Source organism: Malania oleifera, chromosome 12, assembly GCF_029873635.1.
Source record: "Malania oleifera isolate guangnan ecotype guangnan chromosome 12, ASM2987363v1, whole genome shotgun sequence".
In the NCBI taxonomy this organism is placed as follows: Eukaryota; Viridiplantae; Streptophyta; class Magnoliopsida; order Santalales; family Ximeniaceae; genus Malania; species Malania oleifera.
Window position 1 is genome coordinate 84,036,095 of NC_080428.1, and position 17,746 is coordinate 84,053,840.

Consider the following 17,746-nt stretch of genomic DNA (forward strand, 5'->3'; position numbering starts at 1 on the left):
AGTAAAAGTGAATAAGACATTGCTTTGAACTGTGAGTAGTGGCGGTTGGGAAGTGGGAATAATTTGTCAAGGGAAGAGGGGGAAAGACCCTTCCTTCCATTATTCATACGCTCAGCACACTGCGGACTGCCCAACCTCATCGGCTCATCCTGCCTGTAATTAAATTCAATGGGCCTTGTTGGGCTTTTATGGAGCCTAATTGTGTTTTAATTTGGATGACGAGCTGACCTCTATTTAATTAGAGATTTCTATCCTAAAGCTTGGTCCATGGAGTGAAGGCTTGGGCTGTAAGGCTCAAGCTGCAGCGCTCATGGACTAAACGGTTGCTCCCGGGAAAAAAATTTTGGAGCCTATTCGGAACGGAACCCTAGGCGAAACATATAAAAAGGATTGCTTTCGGATGATTAGAGTTGGCGTCATTGTACCTGCGAGAGAGCGACAGGGAGAGCATTGTATCGCCGCACTCTCTGTGTTTTCTTCCTAATAATATTGAAATCCCTGCAACTTCGTGGACGTAGGCAAAATTATCAAACCACGTAAATATTGTCTTGTGCGTCAGATTGATTTTCTTTGGCGTTATTTTTTTTCTATTTTGTTTCTCACAGGTTTCGGGAATTTGTTCATTATTCCCAACTGGCCTTGGCTGAGTAGATATATCTGGCCTTCTTTCAGGCCCTTTCTTAATGGGCTTAGAGTATTGGTGTAGCCCTTTTTAATGGGCTTAGAGTATTGAGCCTGGGTATAGGCGCCATAGCCTTCTTTGAAGAGTATTGGTGTAGCCCTCTTTTAATGGGCTAACAAGCCTGTGTATAGGCGCCATGTTTTAAACTTTCCTTTCCATTGGGCCTCAGTTACAATTAGGGTGGCCTTTTTTGTAATTAAAATAACTTAAAAACCGATTAAAATCAGTAGTAGTTAGTTTGTGGCTTCTTTAAACGGTTGGTTTTGGTTTATAAAAATTAAAAACTGATGAACTTGGTTTGGTTTTCTGTTTTAGGCAAAACCAAACCGAATAAAACCGATTATACCCCTACTCGACACATTAAAAATGGGAAAGAACTTTTTTGTTAATAATTTTTTATTTATTTTATGTTTTAATGAATTCATAAAGATAGAATTTGAGAGCACAAAATTTGAGTCTTAAATTTAAATTTTTGTAAATTTAGATAACATGTTAGTACAATTTTGAATTACATGTTATTTAAATCGACACAAACTTAAAATTAGGATATAAAATTTAAACTCCTAAAACGTATGGAAAAGGAATTGACAAAGAATAACTATTTTTAGACATTATTATAGGTAATGTGTTATTTCGTTTATATTCTATGTTAAATGATACAATAAGAAGTAATCAAAGAATAATTATTGTCTTTCTCCTAAATTTTTTATCCTACATTTGAAGAGATCTTAATTAAATTTGAATTTATCTATCAAATTTATTTAAACCCATACAAATTCAAATCTTCCAGATGTAGCATCATTGCATTCCATCGTATTTCTATTAAAACATGACCTTAAAGATTTGAATTTTAAGCTTTCTAATAGAGAGGGAAATAAAAGTCATTGTATCAATGGCATTATTCTATATGCAGTTGTCTATAGTTTGGCTTGAAAATTGGGCTGCGAATTGAACTGTCCTCCCATCAATTTTAACATGTATATTTAGAGATGGAATTTATGTTTACATGGCAAAGGCTCGTCTCTTAAAAGAAACAATTTTTTTTTATTTAAAAAAAATATAAAATTTGAAATTTACCAATCACAAATACCATCAAATTACTGATTTAAAAATGATCAATATCCCAACAGATTGCATTTCAAGTACGAACAAAAGCATGCTCACACCAAGTTGATTAATTACATTGCCCATCTCAAACAGAATTAATGTGAACATATGGCTTACGAGTATATATATATATATATATGTCGATCAATATTTCAATATTACACATTGCATAATTACTGGTCTTATATATCATCAAACAAAACAGACATATTATATATAAATTGATACTAAAATTTACTAATTCTCATCGAAGGAATTCATCACCATCATCATTATTATCATTATTAATTATTAATTAATTCCATGATTGATCTACCTGCAATGTTCTCTCTCATCATCATCCTCATCATGGTAGCCACCCAGTTATCACACTCGGACCTGCTGTTCCCAGTGTTATTGAATCCGGCTGATATCTGCATGAAATCAATCCACCAATTTCAACCGACATCAGTCCACCCACCGCTTTTTTTTAATTTAATTTAATTTATTTCATTTTAAATTGACTCTTTCATTTTCAATATTAGCTCAGGTTTAATTTGTGGAAACAACTGTTTGTTTGAGAGTTGAAGAACTTAAATTTGTGTGAAAAATATAAAATATATCGAGTTTCTAAAATCAATCAATCGCATGCATACTGGTATATGGTGGGGGGGGGGGGGGGGGAGAAGAAATTACTAAGAACTATTATGTATTAAGAATTAATTAGTTTTAATAATTAATGTGATAGATTGAGGGATAAAGGGAGTGGGGGCGTACCCAATTTGGAGAGTAGGTTCACATTCTAAAGATAAAGGATGAAAGAAGGCATCATCCTGATGAGGATGAGCTGGTTGACGGCCGTAGCTAACCCCCACCTCCTGTGCACCTGCACCTGCATCTGCAGCACTCCAATGCAGCAAGCTTGCCTGGTTGCCTTCCAACAACTGCATCATGCAATTTATATAATTACCCAAGCAATAATACGATTGATCCTCCATGCATGCACCTAGCTCAAGCTAATGCATGCATGCATCCTAACATACATACATGCATGTATGTATGTAGTTGAAGGGGGGGGGGGGGGGGGGCGGTGCGCACCCTTTTTTTCAGGGTTTTGTTTGCTTCACTGAGAAAGTGTTCCTGCAAGTAAAATTAAAGAAATGCTGTTAGGAGGGATCTGGCTATGTACAGCTGGTTAGGGATATATATAATATATTCTGAATGAACGCGCGTTTGTGCGTGTATATATATATATATATATGTATATAGTAGCTAGGAAAAGGGAAGATCTTAGTTGGGGAGGGGTTAAAAACAAATTTTTGGATTGATAAATGGGCCTCTTTGAATACTATTCAAAACTTTACCCTAACCTTTTCGTCATGTCATCTAAGTAAAAGATAAAAATTGCAGATGTCTTACATTTTCACAACAACACCCCCTTTTGGGGATATGGAATTTGATTGTCCGAGCAGAGGAAGGGAGGCTAATCATATGTTGGAGCTTTTGATGATGATTTATAAAGTGCCGATTAGAAGAGGCAATGCTGACTCGTATACTTGGGATCTCAATTCCTCTAATATCCTTTTGGTGGCAAGTTTCTATAGATCTCTCTCTCAGCACACCTAGAGCAGACGTCTTAAACCAGTAAATAAGCTTTGGAACATCATCATTCCGCTAAAGGTACTGACTATCTTCTGCTGGTTGGCAATTATTAAAAGTATCTTGACTACAAATAATTTAAAAAGAAGAAGATGTAATTTGGCCCCGATGTGTGTTCTTTGCAAGATGGAAAGTGAGAATGTAAATCATCTTCTCATCCACTATCAGTTCAGTAGAACTTTGTGGTCTTCCTTCTACTATTTGCTTTAATTGCATTTTATCATGTCGTTTGAGTTGAGTTCGCTCTATGATATATGGAATTCAACTTTCCTCCAAGGTTTTTTGAAGAATCTCAGGGCAGCCATTATGGATGTGGTTTGTTGGGAGATTTGGAAAGAAAGAAAGAAAGAGAAGGATCTTTAGGGGGTGTGCGTCTACAGCCACTGAAGTTCTCTCTAGATGCTTTTCTTGCCTTCTACAGTGGCCGAGGTCCTATTCCATTCTTTCAAATTTGGACTGGGAAGAGTTTCATTGTATTCTTGCTAATTTAGGAGGATAACTTGACAACTTTTTGGGTGGGGTTTTTTCTTTGTTTGGATGTTTCTCATGGGATGGTGTCGTTCAGTGTGTTTTGTCCGTTGTTTATCTTTCAAGTTGACTATTTTTAGTTTCGCTTCTCAAACCACTGGCTTGTGTTTGTAAGTTTTGTTTTGGTTTCTTTGTCTAAATAAAATCTTTACCTTCTCAAAAAAAAAAAAAAAAAAAAAAAGAAAGTTCAAAAGGTTACTGTTGTTGTACCTGACGCTGAAGATCGGTGAGCTGATCTAGCATACATTGGGTCTGTATGTCAAGAAGAAATTAGTTAGCATTGAGACTTCACACTTAATAGATAGGCTAATTAAGGCATTGTGTGAATAGATTTGAATGTTGTAGAATTAATGCTTAGTTTATTTTGTTAGTTTATGTATATATATGTATATTATACTACTAATTGATAGTACACATATACAATCTTGAAAAGTACTGCTTCTATATATGACCATAATTTACTTTTCAAATGAAACAACCAGCCTTCGAAAAAAAAAAAACTTCGATCCAAAGGGGGGAGGGGGTTTCACACTAACTAGTGCAATGTTCAAGTTCTAGATTCTCACGTAATTTTGGAAGGGTAACATATATATTGAGAAGTGCCCAACCGGCATTTGTTAACATACTACTATCTTCAGGATTAGCATGCAGCTGCTTCAAGTGTAAAGAAAAATTTCTAACTAATAGCTCATTAATTAGTAGTGACCTTGGTCACTCTCAAACAAATTAACTCCTAACTAGTTTAAAATCAAAATTCAAACGTAAATATGGAAGAATCATGGCCTGTTAGTTTAAAATCAAAATTCAAACGTACATATGGAAGAATCACGGCCCGTTAAGTAGTGCATGCGTTGAAAATTTTAGTGCAATGAAATGAAATTCATTGAGAGTGGAATTGAATAAAGAATTGTATGACAAATTTGATAGAGTGACCAGTTTTCTTATATTTCATTCAATTCATTAGTACGTAACACACATAACAAATTTGATTGTTTAATAAAAATTAAAAAATGCAAGTGCGAATGGAGCACCATGCATATCGCAAAATATAGTAATGAAGCAACCCGTGACCCGAGCACAAGGCTCTCCTCTTTTAGGATAAAAACATCTCAATGTAATGATAAAGGTTGTTCCTTTATGGCTAAATATTGGTCATGAATTAAAGTTATATAGAAATAGGGGTAAGGCTGCCTACATTGTACAACCATCCAAGAGTGAATGATGAGTAAATTCATTAGAGAAGAAAAAGGGAAGGAGTTTGAAACTTCCGAGAAGACAAAAACAACAACAAACTAGCCTGAAGCCCAATTAAATGGGATCGAGCTTGAAAAAAGACTGAAACAACATGCATAAATTCCTAATTCAACGAACCCAGATTTTTGTTTGTAAATGATGAATTATCTAATATCTTTTGGGACAATTTTCAAAGTGATTTGATGGGGCATTGCAAGCATTGAAGCTCTACATGTACAAAAATTAAAAAAATTAATAATAATAAGAAAAAGGAAGAACAAAAACAGGCAGAGAATTGAGCTAACTTTTACATTTTATTTTTCCATTTTAGGGTTTGTGAGTGTTAAACTTAGGATGAACATTCACAGAGAATGGAAATATTAATTTAAAATAGTTCACAAGTAAGGGTTGAGTACCCGTGTTGATCTAATTTGCTTCAGTGACGTATCAACCTGCCTCTCAAGGCATTCAAGCTCTTTGGTGCTTAAAGGACCAAGGTCCTCTCCAAGAAGATTCCTAAAGCCAAAAACATTCAGACATAAAATAATTGGTGTTGAGTATGCAGATATTGGGGGCTTTTCAATTCTTAAATAAATATTGATCAACCCATTTTTATTATAACTTTGTATCAAACAAACTAATTTAATGAATAGTGCGGATGGGGTATGATACCTTTGGGTTCGTTGTAGGGCTTCAAATCGTGCTTTAAGCTTCAAATACTCTTGCTGGCTGCTTATCTCCTGCAACCATAAAAATAGAATTTCCGAAAGAGTGCACATCGATGTTCAATCGTAAAATATCAGTCAGAGGCTTTTTATTTATTTATTTATTTATATATATATATATATATATATATATATATATATATAAAATGTAAAATTGATTTTGAACATTTCATGGTTTATGCAAAACAAAAAGGTAAAGAGAACAATCACCAGGGCCTCCCTTGCTGATACATTTGGCTCCGGTGCTCCATAGTTGCACTTCTGGTATCTCTCTAGTGTCTTGAGCATGCTATGTAAAGGCGTGGAGATATCAAATAAAGGTAAACGAATAGAATCTATGCTGGAAATTTAAAGCTGAAATGAAACCCCCAAAAATTTGAAAAAACTTTTTTTTTTTTTTTAAAACGATAAGAAATTTTATTAAAATGTCAAGCCCTTCAAGCAAGAAGCTTGCAGGCCTAACAATAGGGAAACAATAAACAGCCACCTTAAGCAGGCCAACAGCCAGAAAGAAGAAAAAAAGACACAGAGCCAGCATAGAGGCAGAAAACAATGCCTAGCTGCCTTCCCTTTGATGAGATCAAAGAGGCCGACAACACTATCCATCTCTAGCTATGCACTTCTAAATAAAAAGCCACAATCAGCACTGGGCCCAATGCCCCAGCTCAGAAAAAATAGGAAAAACGTACTTTAAATTTTGCCATTCCATGCCATCGGTATGCTTTGTTGTGCAAGAATTGTGCTTGAGTGCATCTATAAATGAATTATAATGCAATAACAGGGTTCGAATAATAATAATAATAATGCAACCATAATTGTTCAAAACTGTTCAATTCAAAAAGATTTTCAAGCCAGTTGCATGTCTTTAACAAGAGAAGCCAGAGGATTAACATGGTTGAAAATAAATTTACAACATTTAACGATAGAGGTCCTATACTAGTCAACAAATAATTTGCTAAATTCTACCTATAAATCCGCAATGATTTCTCCAAAGTGTGGCATGTAATATTTGATAAAAAGAAAACTATTCAAGTTGCTGGGCAATACCATGCAAACAATTTGTTCAAGACTTCAGCACACAATGAACTTAGGCATCAAGCACCAAGTGACTGCTCATGGAATGTCATGGGGTGGGAGGAGTTTTTACAACTCATTTCTTCCTTGGGTTTGTAATTTGTTATAGTTGATGTATTTTGGCTTTCAAGCATCTTGCTTGTTAGGTTTGCAATGAAATTTCTCCTTTACCGTTTAAATAAAAAAAAAAAATTGGTCACGGTATGTCATATAACAATGATTAAGCACAATAAAACTTAATTGGGTTAAGATCAATTCAGACTCCTCTTTGAAAATCCAAGGATACTTCCATATAAACATGACTCAAGTGGTAAGGGCAACCTGTGACTTTGGTGACCCCAAAGTAACGGGTTCGATTTCTCCTTGAGAGTTTACACCGGTAAATTACTAGAGGTGCGTCAATGGGCGGACAACTTTCATCTCCTGGATTTGGTGTTGCACCATAGTATCCAAAATGACGTGATGGTGGCTGAAGTCCCTAGATTATTTGAAAAAAAAAAAAAAAAAAAAACATGCACTGTGCAAAAGCAACAATTTGAAAATTTCACCATGAATGCGACAAATATCCATATTATAAAACTTTTAATCTGTCTCTCTCTCTACCCTAACATACACAAGCACACCCAAACAATTCATATCTAGGAATGGCGTTTCACTTCTTGGGAAGATGACATAACAAATTGAACCTCTTCTTTGCTAAAAATATTCCTCCCTTTGTTCCAATATTTGGGAGTATAAGAAAGAGGATAAATTGAGGCTCACGCTTGAGGTTCATCTCATATCAAGGTATACCTAGAAGACTTTGAGGCACCATCAAATATAGTAAAAGCCTTGAAAGGCAACCAGATAAAAAAAAGCCAGATAATGTAACGAGACTTGCAAATTTGTATGAAAAAAATCACCTTTAATTTCCACCTTGGACTTACCTATTTTGGATAAGTTATTTGTTAGGTTTGAATAGTAAAATTTAACTAATTTGAACTTTGCATCTTAGATTCAAGTTTCTATCCTTAGAAGGCGAACAAGTAGTTTGCAAATTATACTTAAAATTTTTGTAGTTTACTTGTTATTTATTAATTTTATTTATTTTGAATATATAAAATTTATTTCCATATTTTTTTAATATAATTTTCAATAAAATGCTACATTAATGCTTTAAGCTAGACCTTTGGCTAGTAGAAGGGTTAAGGCCTTATGGCTTCCAAATTTTTTTTTCCCTAGAAAATCAGTTAAAATAGGTCTAATTTTTGTTACTATTACACATAAATATTTGGCATATGCCTATCCCTTTTTAATTTCACATTTAATTATGAAAATTTTATTTTATTAAGATTATGCAAATTTACTAGTAGAACAGTGCAATATATCACTATTTTTTTTAATCATGATATTATTTGACAAGTTCTTGTCCATGCAATTATTTGTGAGTTTCCTAAAACTTAGCAAGCTAATTACAAACAATCAATTTATGGGGTTAAAAAATAGGATACAAAAATAAGTAGTCATAAAGCATTTTCCTCACTACCATCCATACATATCTCTCACAAGTCACAAACAAACAAATTAATTAGTGTGGTAATTAATAAGATGAAACCATTGTAATAGTTGCATTTTTTTTTGTGGCATATGTTCACTTTGTTGACATAGTTGTTCTATTTGATTAATTTAATCAGATTAAAGTTATTAATTTAATCATATTAAAGTTCCTTAATCAATAAACATACAATAACAACTAAACATCTAAAATATATTTTGAGAAAAGTACATGTTCCATTTTCCCCATATAACTTCATTTAAAGATATTAACAAAATGTGAAAAGAGGATTTCACAAACGTATAATGTCATCTTCAACGGTCGTTTGAATTTTGCTTAAAATTTTAATTCCAATGTTTATATATGAAGTAATTATCTCAATTTTTCACAAGACAAGAAAAATCCTCAAATTCATTTTGTATTGAAATCATAATTTGGCTTGTGTGTAACTCTTTGACATGGTCTACATGTGGTTGTTTTTTTTTTTTTTTGCAATTCGTCTGTGTTGTTCATTGTTGTGTCATAGTTTATTTTGCAATATTTTGAGAATGCATGAGATTGAATACATTTTAAACAAAAATATTTACATTTTAAGACTTTAAAAACTTTCTAATAAAAAAGGGAAAAAATGTTTTTGTTTTTCTTAAGGTTAAATTTTTTTAAAAAAATAGAGACACAAGCACACTAAGCAAGGTTTGCCCAATTCCATTTTGGCTAGACAATATAAACCAAGTTGAATAGACAGCAATATCAATATTTTATTGGATAATACATCTTAAAAAAAATCAATGCATGACATTACAATAGAAAACCCATATGCTTTTTAGAGAAAGGTGTTTGTTGATAATTGCAATTTAAATAATTTGAAACATAAGATAGAGAGGACGTTGGAAGTAAAAATAATAAAATAATACGTTATGTGTTATGCATTTGGATTAGGATTTTCTCGATCATTCAAAATGACTTCATATGGGTCATGTATCTAACACAACTTAGTTCAACTTGGTTCGGTTGTTGTATTTTGTATTTTAGTTGATGTGAATTTTGTAGGTTTTTTTTTTTTTTTTGGTTTGTCCTCTTAAATTTTTTTAATTAAGACATTGAATTGTACCATAGCTGTTGCTTTTGGAAAGGTAATTTTGTATTTAATCAAAATATTTTTGTTAACCAAAAGGGGAAAAATTCAGTCTATTTATGCTTTCATTAATTACTATATGGTTGAATTGGTCATTCAACATTTGTAATCGTAATTTATTCCACTTCAAGTCCTCCAGAAAGTTGATATTGCTTTGGCAATGTAGAATTTTCAAGAATTTTATTAGATTTGGAGTATGATGCACTTTGTCATTGACAAACAAGAAGGTACGTGTATTAGGATTTATAATAATTTGTTTCAACAGCCTAGTATTCTTTATTGATTTTGTGAAACTATTGCATCAACGCATTGAAGACTACAATAAATTGAGAATGGAAAACAAATATCACGACCATAAGCATAGGCAGCATATGTGTGCATAGTATACAATAAAGGGGTTGAAGGATCGTGGTGGGGGGGGGGGGGGGGTTGGGGATTAAAAATAGTTGCAGACAGTGTGCAGCAAACATTACACGTGTGCCTTAAAAGGGTAGAGGGATGGTGGCGGCGGGTGGGGGAATTACAAGCTCAGGAGCGGCATGAGATTGGGCGGGGTGAAATGATACTGGCTTATTTGATTCATTTTCGCCTCTTTTTTTTTTCATGACTTCAGATTCTTCTGCTATTTTGTTGCAGGAGACGCTTGAGGGTCTAGAATTATTGAGGCGATATCTAATGGTAAGGGCTGGCGATTTAAGATGTTATTAGAAAAATAACAACACTGTAAAACAACTTTTTCCTGAGTCGTATTGGAATTTCTATTTTTTTTTTTTTTAAATATTCATGGGAGACTCATGTATCTGTTCATAATAAAATTTTATTGAAGCTCTTAACCTTTAGATCAATCATCAGTGAATTAATCTTAATATTACATTAAAGAATCACATGATTTAAAGTTTAAATCATTAAATATTGAATCTAAAATAGTTTTAATTATCTAAAATAAGGTGTTGAAAGTGGATGACAGTTGCATCAACCAAATAGTGTAGACTTAATTCCTTAAAAATTGGAATACAAATATAAACCCAGTTTGTCAGTTGTCATTTCTCTTAAATCCTATTCATAGTACTTGGAACTTTTCACTTGTTTTGTTCTTTCTAAAAATTCGTACATGATCCCATGTAGAACCTAGCGGACCCATTGAGGTTCCCTGAAAAACACATCCCATCACTGATTCCAAAAGCTGTGCATAGGAAACAGGAATTTAACCATGGGAAGAACTAAATGATCCTAAGGATATTATTATTTAATTCATTGAAAACCACCCCTTCCTTAAAACCGCTATGTGATTATCTAAATCTCTTAACATGCAGCATGCATCCCGAGAGAAAGGGAGCGAGAGGCGACTCCGCATTTCAAGATCGAAATTGCATTGTCGGAGAAGAAAGAAGGGGATGAAGAACAGATCGAAACCCTAATTTCTGCAGCAGCTTTGGTAGAATATCAGCTGAACAAAAAGTGAACAGAAAAGCTTCTGAAAATTAACAAAAAAGAAATTCCTGCTACCCGGTTTGCAGAGAACAGATCATTTACTCGATCTACGGTGAAACTAATTAAGACTCTAGTAGAAGTTAAGGAAGCACAAGGCTGTACTTGAAGGTACGGAAGGAGAGAGAGAGAGAGAGAGAGAGAGTTTGGAGAAAACCCTAAACCAAAAAGTGCAAATAATCAAGATCTAGACGATGTTTCCGGCATGAAAATGAAAACACGCGGAGAGAGGGAGGGGATCGTGAAAAATCAAACTATGAAAACAATCTAAAAAAATCCTGCGAGTTCAGCTTTAGATCACCATAATAATAATGGCGATTTATCATAATGCAAACTGGTGATTTCTCAAGCATTGAAAGAAGCTTAAGGATGAAGCTTCAAAAAGTTTAAGAAAGCAAAACTTACCTTTTTAAAACATTTTCTTTCCTTTTCAGCTTCCTCCCACTCCCTCTGAGAGCCAAACGATGTCTAGCACTTAACGCTACATATGAATCGCTGAGCTTCTTTCATGAAAACAGAACTCTGAGCTACCTTTGTCCCTCTTTTTTCTTTCTCTTTCATAGCTATATCGATCTTAGATGAGACCATTTTCTAAAATTTTATTTACAACGATCAAGCAAGAAAAACAAAGAAAAAAAGGAAAGAAAGTAAAAGGCAAGGACTTCGGAAGGATGAAGTCGTGCATCATAAATTAGAGTTAAGACACAGTTTTTTCCAAATGTTTCCGGTTGCAGATCTAACACCAACACGAACACGCAAAAACGCAAACTGCTAAAAAGGCCGAGACAAACATGAAAAGGGAAAAAAAAATAATAATAAAACGAAACAAAACTCAGCAGCCAAAGAGAGAGAAGCAAAAATCACCCCGCCAAACGCTACGGATCTAAAAGACGACTCACAAACAGGCAAAAAAAGGAACACTCAAGGACGAATCGAAGAAGCAAAGCAAAGAATCCATCCAACAGAAAGCAAAAACAAGAAAAGAAGAAGCTTATCTTTCCGTTTTGTGTTCGTGTTTTGCCCTAAAAGTGTCAAATCTTCGCGTTAGGGTTTCATTGATGATTTATTTTCAGATTTACCTGGAACTACTGCAGAACTCGTATAGCTTGCCTCTATTGGAGAAGATGATCAGAGCGACCTCAGCTTCGCAAAGCACGGAGAGCTCGTAGGCTTTCTTCAAAAGGCCATTTCTGCGCTTTGCGAAGGTCACCTGCCTGTTGATCTTGTTCTCTATCCTCTTCAGCTCTACCCTACCTCTTCCCATTTCTTGATCGATCACAGCGCTACTGCACCCTAGCTCCTACTATAATATGGTTTGATCCTCCTCTGAATTTTCCTGATGAGCTAGAGATGATCGAAGCTGCACTCAAATTTTACAAACATTCACCATCAACGCTTCCTTCCTTTTGCAACCTCGTCTGGATATATATATTTATACCACTTGTCTGAAATTGCCATTGGCATGAGCTTCTAAAAGCTTGCTTATTTTCTTTTTTATTTATTTATTTTCTTTCAGATGAAGGACTCAAGTGTAAATTCATTGACTACTTTTTAAACCAAAAAAAAAGGTGTTATTTTAAATGCAAATTCCTTCTATATATATATATATATATATATATATATATATATATTTTCAAAGAAGGGCGACACCTTCATTTATTTATTGATAAACTCACACTTTTGGTGGAGGAATACCGTGGTTACAAGACAAGTAATAAGAGATTACAATAGAAAAAAAAAAAAAAAAAAAACATTTAAAGGTATCCAAAAAACAATACCAACAAAAATAACTCAAGTTCACGATTCCTGAGAGTTTGTGTTTAATGTTGAGTACCCGAGAAGAAAACATTGCAAGCAATGGAGTGTCACTTTTAATTTACAATCCAACAATAGTCTTATTATATTAGTTCCATTTATGTATTTTACAAATAAAACTGAAATTAGTATATTAGACAACCTAACGTTTCCATTAAAATTAGAAAATTTGCATACTTACAATACAATTTTGTTGAAATTGTTTATTAGCACTTAAATCCCACATATGTTTTTGCATAGTTTTAAAGGTGTGGAAATAGGAGCGATGGAGATTAATGAGGTCATACTAGAGCGAATATTCGATGTTTCTAAGGAGAATGAAACCTTAAAAAGTTAGGAGTGTATCGAATTAATGAAGGGGGTCCCATTATTTGTCGAGAAGTGAGCATGTCGACAAATGCCACCTCTCGTCCTTCATATCACCAAATCTAAATTAAGTTGCCAACTGTAAGAACATTTGTACTTATTTGCATTGTTTATGTAATTGCCCATTGTTCAAAGTTTGAATGCTTGTGTGTTTGACACATAGAGAGAGAGAGAGAGAGAGAGAGAGAGAGAGAGAGAGAGAGAGAGAGAGTATTTTCTTTACTAGTAAAATTCAAATACATCCTATACGTTTTCTAAATGTGACACTACGCCTCCTGAGTTTTTGCTAACTACCAAAACATTTCCTAATGAATGTGATTTATAAGATGAAAAAAGTAATTTGTCATTAACTATGAAAGGTTGTTTTTATCAACAAATTATAATCTCATAGTTTATTGATAGTTGTCAAAAACTCGAGCTATAGAGTCATATTCAAAAAAGTCAAAATTATTTTTGAATTTTACCCTTTCTAAATACGGTAATGCACCTCCTTCTGTTACCTATTTTCATTTTTTGATTGATCATAGTGCAATTCTACCCTAGCCCCTACTATAATCTAGTTCGGTCATCCCCTGAAATTTCCTAATTGAAGATGCACTCAAATTTCACCAAACATTCACTATGAAATTCCTTTGGCAACTGTTGAAGATTAAACTTGAAGACCGGCAGCCCACCTCCATTGAAGACCGGCAGCCCACCGTTGTGGACATTGGAGATTTGCAGGCAACCTACTCCACCTACCAGCCCACCTCTATTGAAGATTTGCACCCACCATTGTTGATTATTTGATTTCTATAATTACTATAAATAGCTGAGTTGTGTGTGAGTAAATGTAAGCAATGTGGTGTGTGAGAGAGATTAGCCAGTGAGCCGTGAGAGAGATTTTATTCCTCTGTAATTATTTTCAGATTGAAATTACTGATGTTGGCAATTTATCCTCACCTGAGTAGTTTCAGCCACAACCAGTGGCTGAGTGCCTCCTCTCCACCCATCAGTGGTATCAGAGCGTCTAGGTACGCCGGAATTCGCCAAACAGAGGCCGAACAGAGGAGAAATCCGATTTTCTCCCAGTTTTGAAGTTGCCTCCAAATATCAAATTCGGCCTACCATTGTACCAATTCAGCTCAGACGATTCCAACGGTGAAAACCACGTCTCCAAACGGACACCGGACGAGCCCACACGCGCCCCCCACGCGCCCTCCCACGAAGACAGCGCTCTTACCACGCGCTGCACGCGCCGACGAGAATCCGGCAGCCGGTGACACGCGCCTCACGCTCCCCGCACGCGTCTTCTTCGCCCGATTGGCGAGATCCGACCCGGACAGCGACCCGCAACCCGGCCCATCGACCCGAGAACCGGTATCCAGCGACCAGCAACCCGGATCCGTACCCGAGGCTTGACCCGCATCCGACCCGCCTCCAGAAGCGGACACGCGGCAAGCGCAGAGAACGCCACGTGGCGTAACGGAAAAAAATTAACGCCGTTAAGCGGCCGTTAAGTTTAAACCGGTTAGTTTAAAAATTCACCAGAATTTTCCCTATAGCCGGTTCGGTGATTTTTAGACCGGTTCTTGGCAAACCAAAACCGGTTCCTAAGGTTTTTCAATCTTCTGAATTTATTGGTGGCATTAGATTTACCAAAATCAGCCCCCATTTCTCTGTTTTTATATATTAAATTCGATGGTAACGGTACTATCCAATCGGTCATTCCAAAATTGACCCGAGAGAATTATGACAATTGGTCGATTCAAATGAGGAGCCCTTCTAGGTTCTCAGGATGTCATGGACATCGTGAAGATGGGTACAGAGAAAGCCCATCAAAAGAAGTCGAAGCAGCTATGCCCGAAGCTCAAAAGAACGACCTTGGCAGCCGATCGAAAGAAAGATTGCAAGGGCAAAATCCATAATCTACCAAGGCCTTGATGAGGCCACGTTCGAAATCATCGCCTCCGCAAAGAGCATCTAAAGAAGTCTGGGACTCTCTCCATCGAACACACAAAGGTGCAGATAAAGTTAAAAAGATTCGTCTTCAGACATTGCGAGGTGAGTTCGAATCTCTCAAAATGAAGTCTACTGAATCCATTTCAGACTACTATACACGAGTAATGGTAGTATCAAATCAATTAAGAAGAAATGGACAAATTCTCAATGGACGAGAGAATTTGTGAAAAAATTTTGCGATCTTTAGATCCAAAAATATGATTATATAGCTGTGACCCTGGAAAGGAAACAAAAGACTTGGAAACAATGTCTGTAAGAAGAACTTGTGGGCTCACTCCAAGCCCAATGAGCAAAAAGTCAATAGAAGAAGTGATGATAAAGCACTGGAGCAAGCTCTCCAAACGAAGTTGTCCCTCACTACAGATAGATACGACAAAGGGGGGACGTCACAACAAGGAAGAGGACGAGACCGAGGATCTCGTGGAAGAAATTCTGGAAATTTTAACTCCAGAGAAAGGTGGCAGAGGCAGAAGAGGTCCCACTAGAGGAGGACGAAATCAACAGAGCTATGTCCCACAAGGCAGAGGACAAGGAAGAAGAGAGGATATAATAAATCGCTCGAATGTAGACAAAGAAACATTCAAGCTACAATTGTCACAAGTATGGACACTATAGCAATGAAGGTTGGGGGGCGACAACAAGAAAAAGGTTAGCGAGGAGGGCCAACCTTGCCGAAACAGATCATGCAAATGGAGAGTCATTGATGCTGATGGCACACAATGCAACTCCTCAGGACCAGAGTGTTTGGTACCTTGATTCTGGAGCCAGCAATCATATGACTGGAAGAAAGAACCTATTTTTTGAACTTGATGAGAAAGTTCAAGAGGGAGATCTCTTCGGAGATAATTCTAAAATTGCAGTCCAAGGGAGAGGAGATGTTTTGATCAAACAGAAGTCTGGAGATCATGCTTACATCTCCAACGTCTACTATGTGCCAGCCATGAAGACTAATATACGTAGTCCTCGGACAGCTCGTGGAGAGAGGCTATCGAATTAGCCTCAGTGATAAGCAGATGGTGATAATAGATGCTACGAGGAAAGCTTGTTACTCGAGTTCAAAATGGCAAAGAATCGAATGTTCCTCCCGCTCGCCATCCAACATGATACGCCAAGGTGTTTGAGCGCTATCATCAAAGACAAAGACTGGCTATGGCATCTAAGGTATGGGCATCTAAACTTTGAAAGTTTGAAACAATTGGGAAGCAAGAAGATGGTGAAAGGCTTACCAAATATCCATCATCCAAATGTGATATGTGAAAGCTGTATTTGAGCAAGCAACATAGAACAAGCTTGGAAAGCAAACCGAACTGGAGATCAACCTATGCCGCTCCAACTAATACACACAGATGTGGTGGTCCACTAAGACCATTTTCAAATGGACAGAATCGATACCTTCCTCACCTTTATTGACGACTACCAAGCAGGAAGACCTGGGTCTACTTCTTGAAAAGGAAGTCAGAGGTATTCGATAAGTTCAAAGAGTTCAAACTCTTGTGGAGAAACAAAGTGGCTTCCGCATCAAGTCACTCCGGTCAGACCAAGGAGCAGAGTAGCAAAGACGGAAAGCTCTTGGCCCCTGAGGGATGTCCTTAAAAACACGAGGGAATTCGAGAAACAGTTCACAATGGGGCCTCATAAGGGGCACTCTCTGCCCCAGTTGAATGGGTGTGGGGCCGAAGAAGGAACGGCGGCAGGCATCCTCCAACAATGCAGAAGCATGTTACAAAGGAATAAAATGTGCCCAGAATTTTTTTGTGGCGAAGGGCACGTGTCTATGTGTGGGGCAGATCTATCTCTCATTGAGGGGGGGGGGCTGGGGTGGTCCGATCGAAAGATTTTGATACAAGACACCATATGAGCCTTGGAGTACATCGTCACAAGCCCACCAGTGTGAGTCATCGAGGGGGTGTTTGGCTCCATACGCCTACGCCAATCGCCAGAAGCGGGAGAAGGGTGACATGCTTGGATGAATAAGCGTAATGGTTTATCCTTGTGGATACGCATAGCAATCTACCATGGGATATCGACGCGACACATCCCACACACAGAAAGTCTGTCACCAGTCGGCAGATGTTTCATCGTTGGTGCCAGGAAAATGAATCCTCGGAAAGGGGACGCAGGTTGGAAGGTGCCCGGCTGCGGAATTCGACACTACACTAAAGAGTAGAAGTAGAAGAACCTACAATACAGAGAGTGGCTATCGAGCCACAATCCTGAGCTGGCAAGACAACTAAATTCACTGGTCACCACCCGACAGAGGAATGAAGCTCCATCAACAGTGTAGCGGGATGAGTCAGTCAGGACATGAGACCTACTATAAAAGGAGAAGAGGAGCTTCTGAATCTAAGCCGATCTGTATTGAATACAAACCAATAGGGAGAATATATTTGCTCTTAAACGGCCTGTTGGTGATAAGCTAT

The 17,746-nt window shown here is 36.6% G+C and overlaps 1 protein-coding gene across 1 annotated transcript; it reads right to left on the reverse strand.

Moving 5' to 3' along the window:
• Nucleotides 1-1,884: 1,884 nt before the first annotated feature.
• On the reverse strand, nucleotides 1,885-12,564 carry LOC131144774 (agamous-like MADS-box protein MADS4). Its single transcript, XM_058093627.1, has 8 exons — nucleotides 12,224-12,564; nucleotides 6,124-6,202; nucleotides 5,861-5,928; nucleotides 5,605-5,704; nucleotides 4,166-4,207; nucleotides 2,867-2,908; nucleotides 2,546-2,712; nucleotides 1,885-2,202 (listed from the first exon to the last, which is right to left on the reverse strand). Exons 1-8 carry the CDS (start codon nucleotides 12,406-12,408, stop codon nucleotides 2,136-2,138), a joined length of 750 nt encoding a protein of 249 aa, XP_057949610.1. The 5' UTR covers nucleotides 12,409-12,564; the 3' UTR covers nucleotides 1,885-2,135.
• Nucleotides 12,565-17,746: the final 5,182 nt, after the last annotated feature.

Bases quoted from the DNA above. Each gene is read 5' to 3' on its own strand.
- LOC131144774 (XM_058093627.1), bottom strand. From the start codon at position 12,408: ATGGGAAGAGGTAGGGTAGAGCTGAAGAGGATAGAGAACAAGATCAAC. The intron at 6,203-12,223 runs GTAAATCTGAAA...GCCTTTACATAG, and splicing joins GAGTTCTGCAGTAGTTCCAG to CATGCTCAAGACACTAGAGA. The intron at 2,713-2,866 runs GTGCGCACCGCC...TGCATGATGCAG, and splicing joins ACAAAACCCTGAAAAAAAGG to TTGTTGGAAGGCAACCAGGC.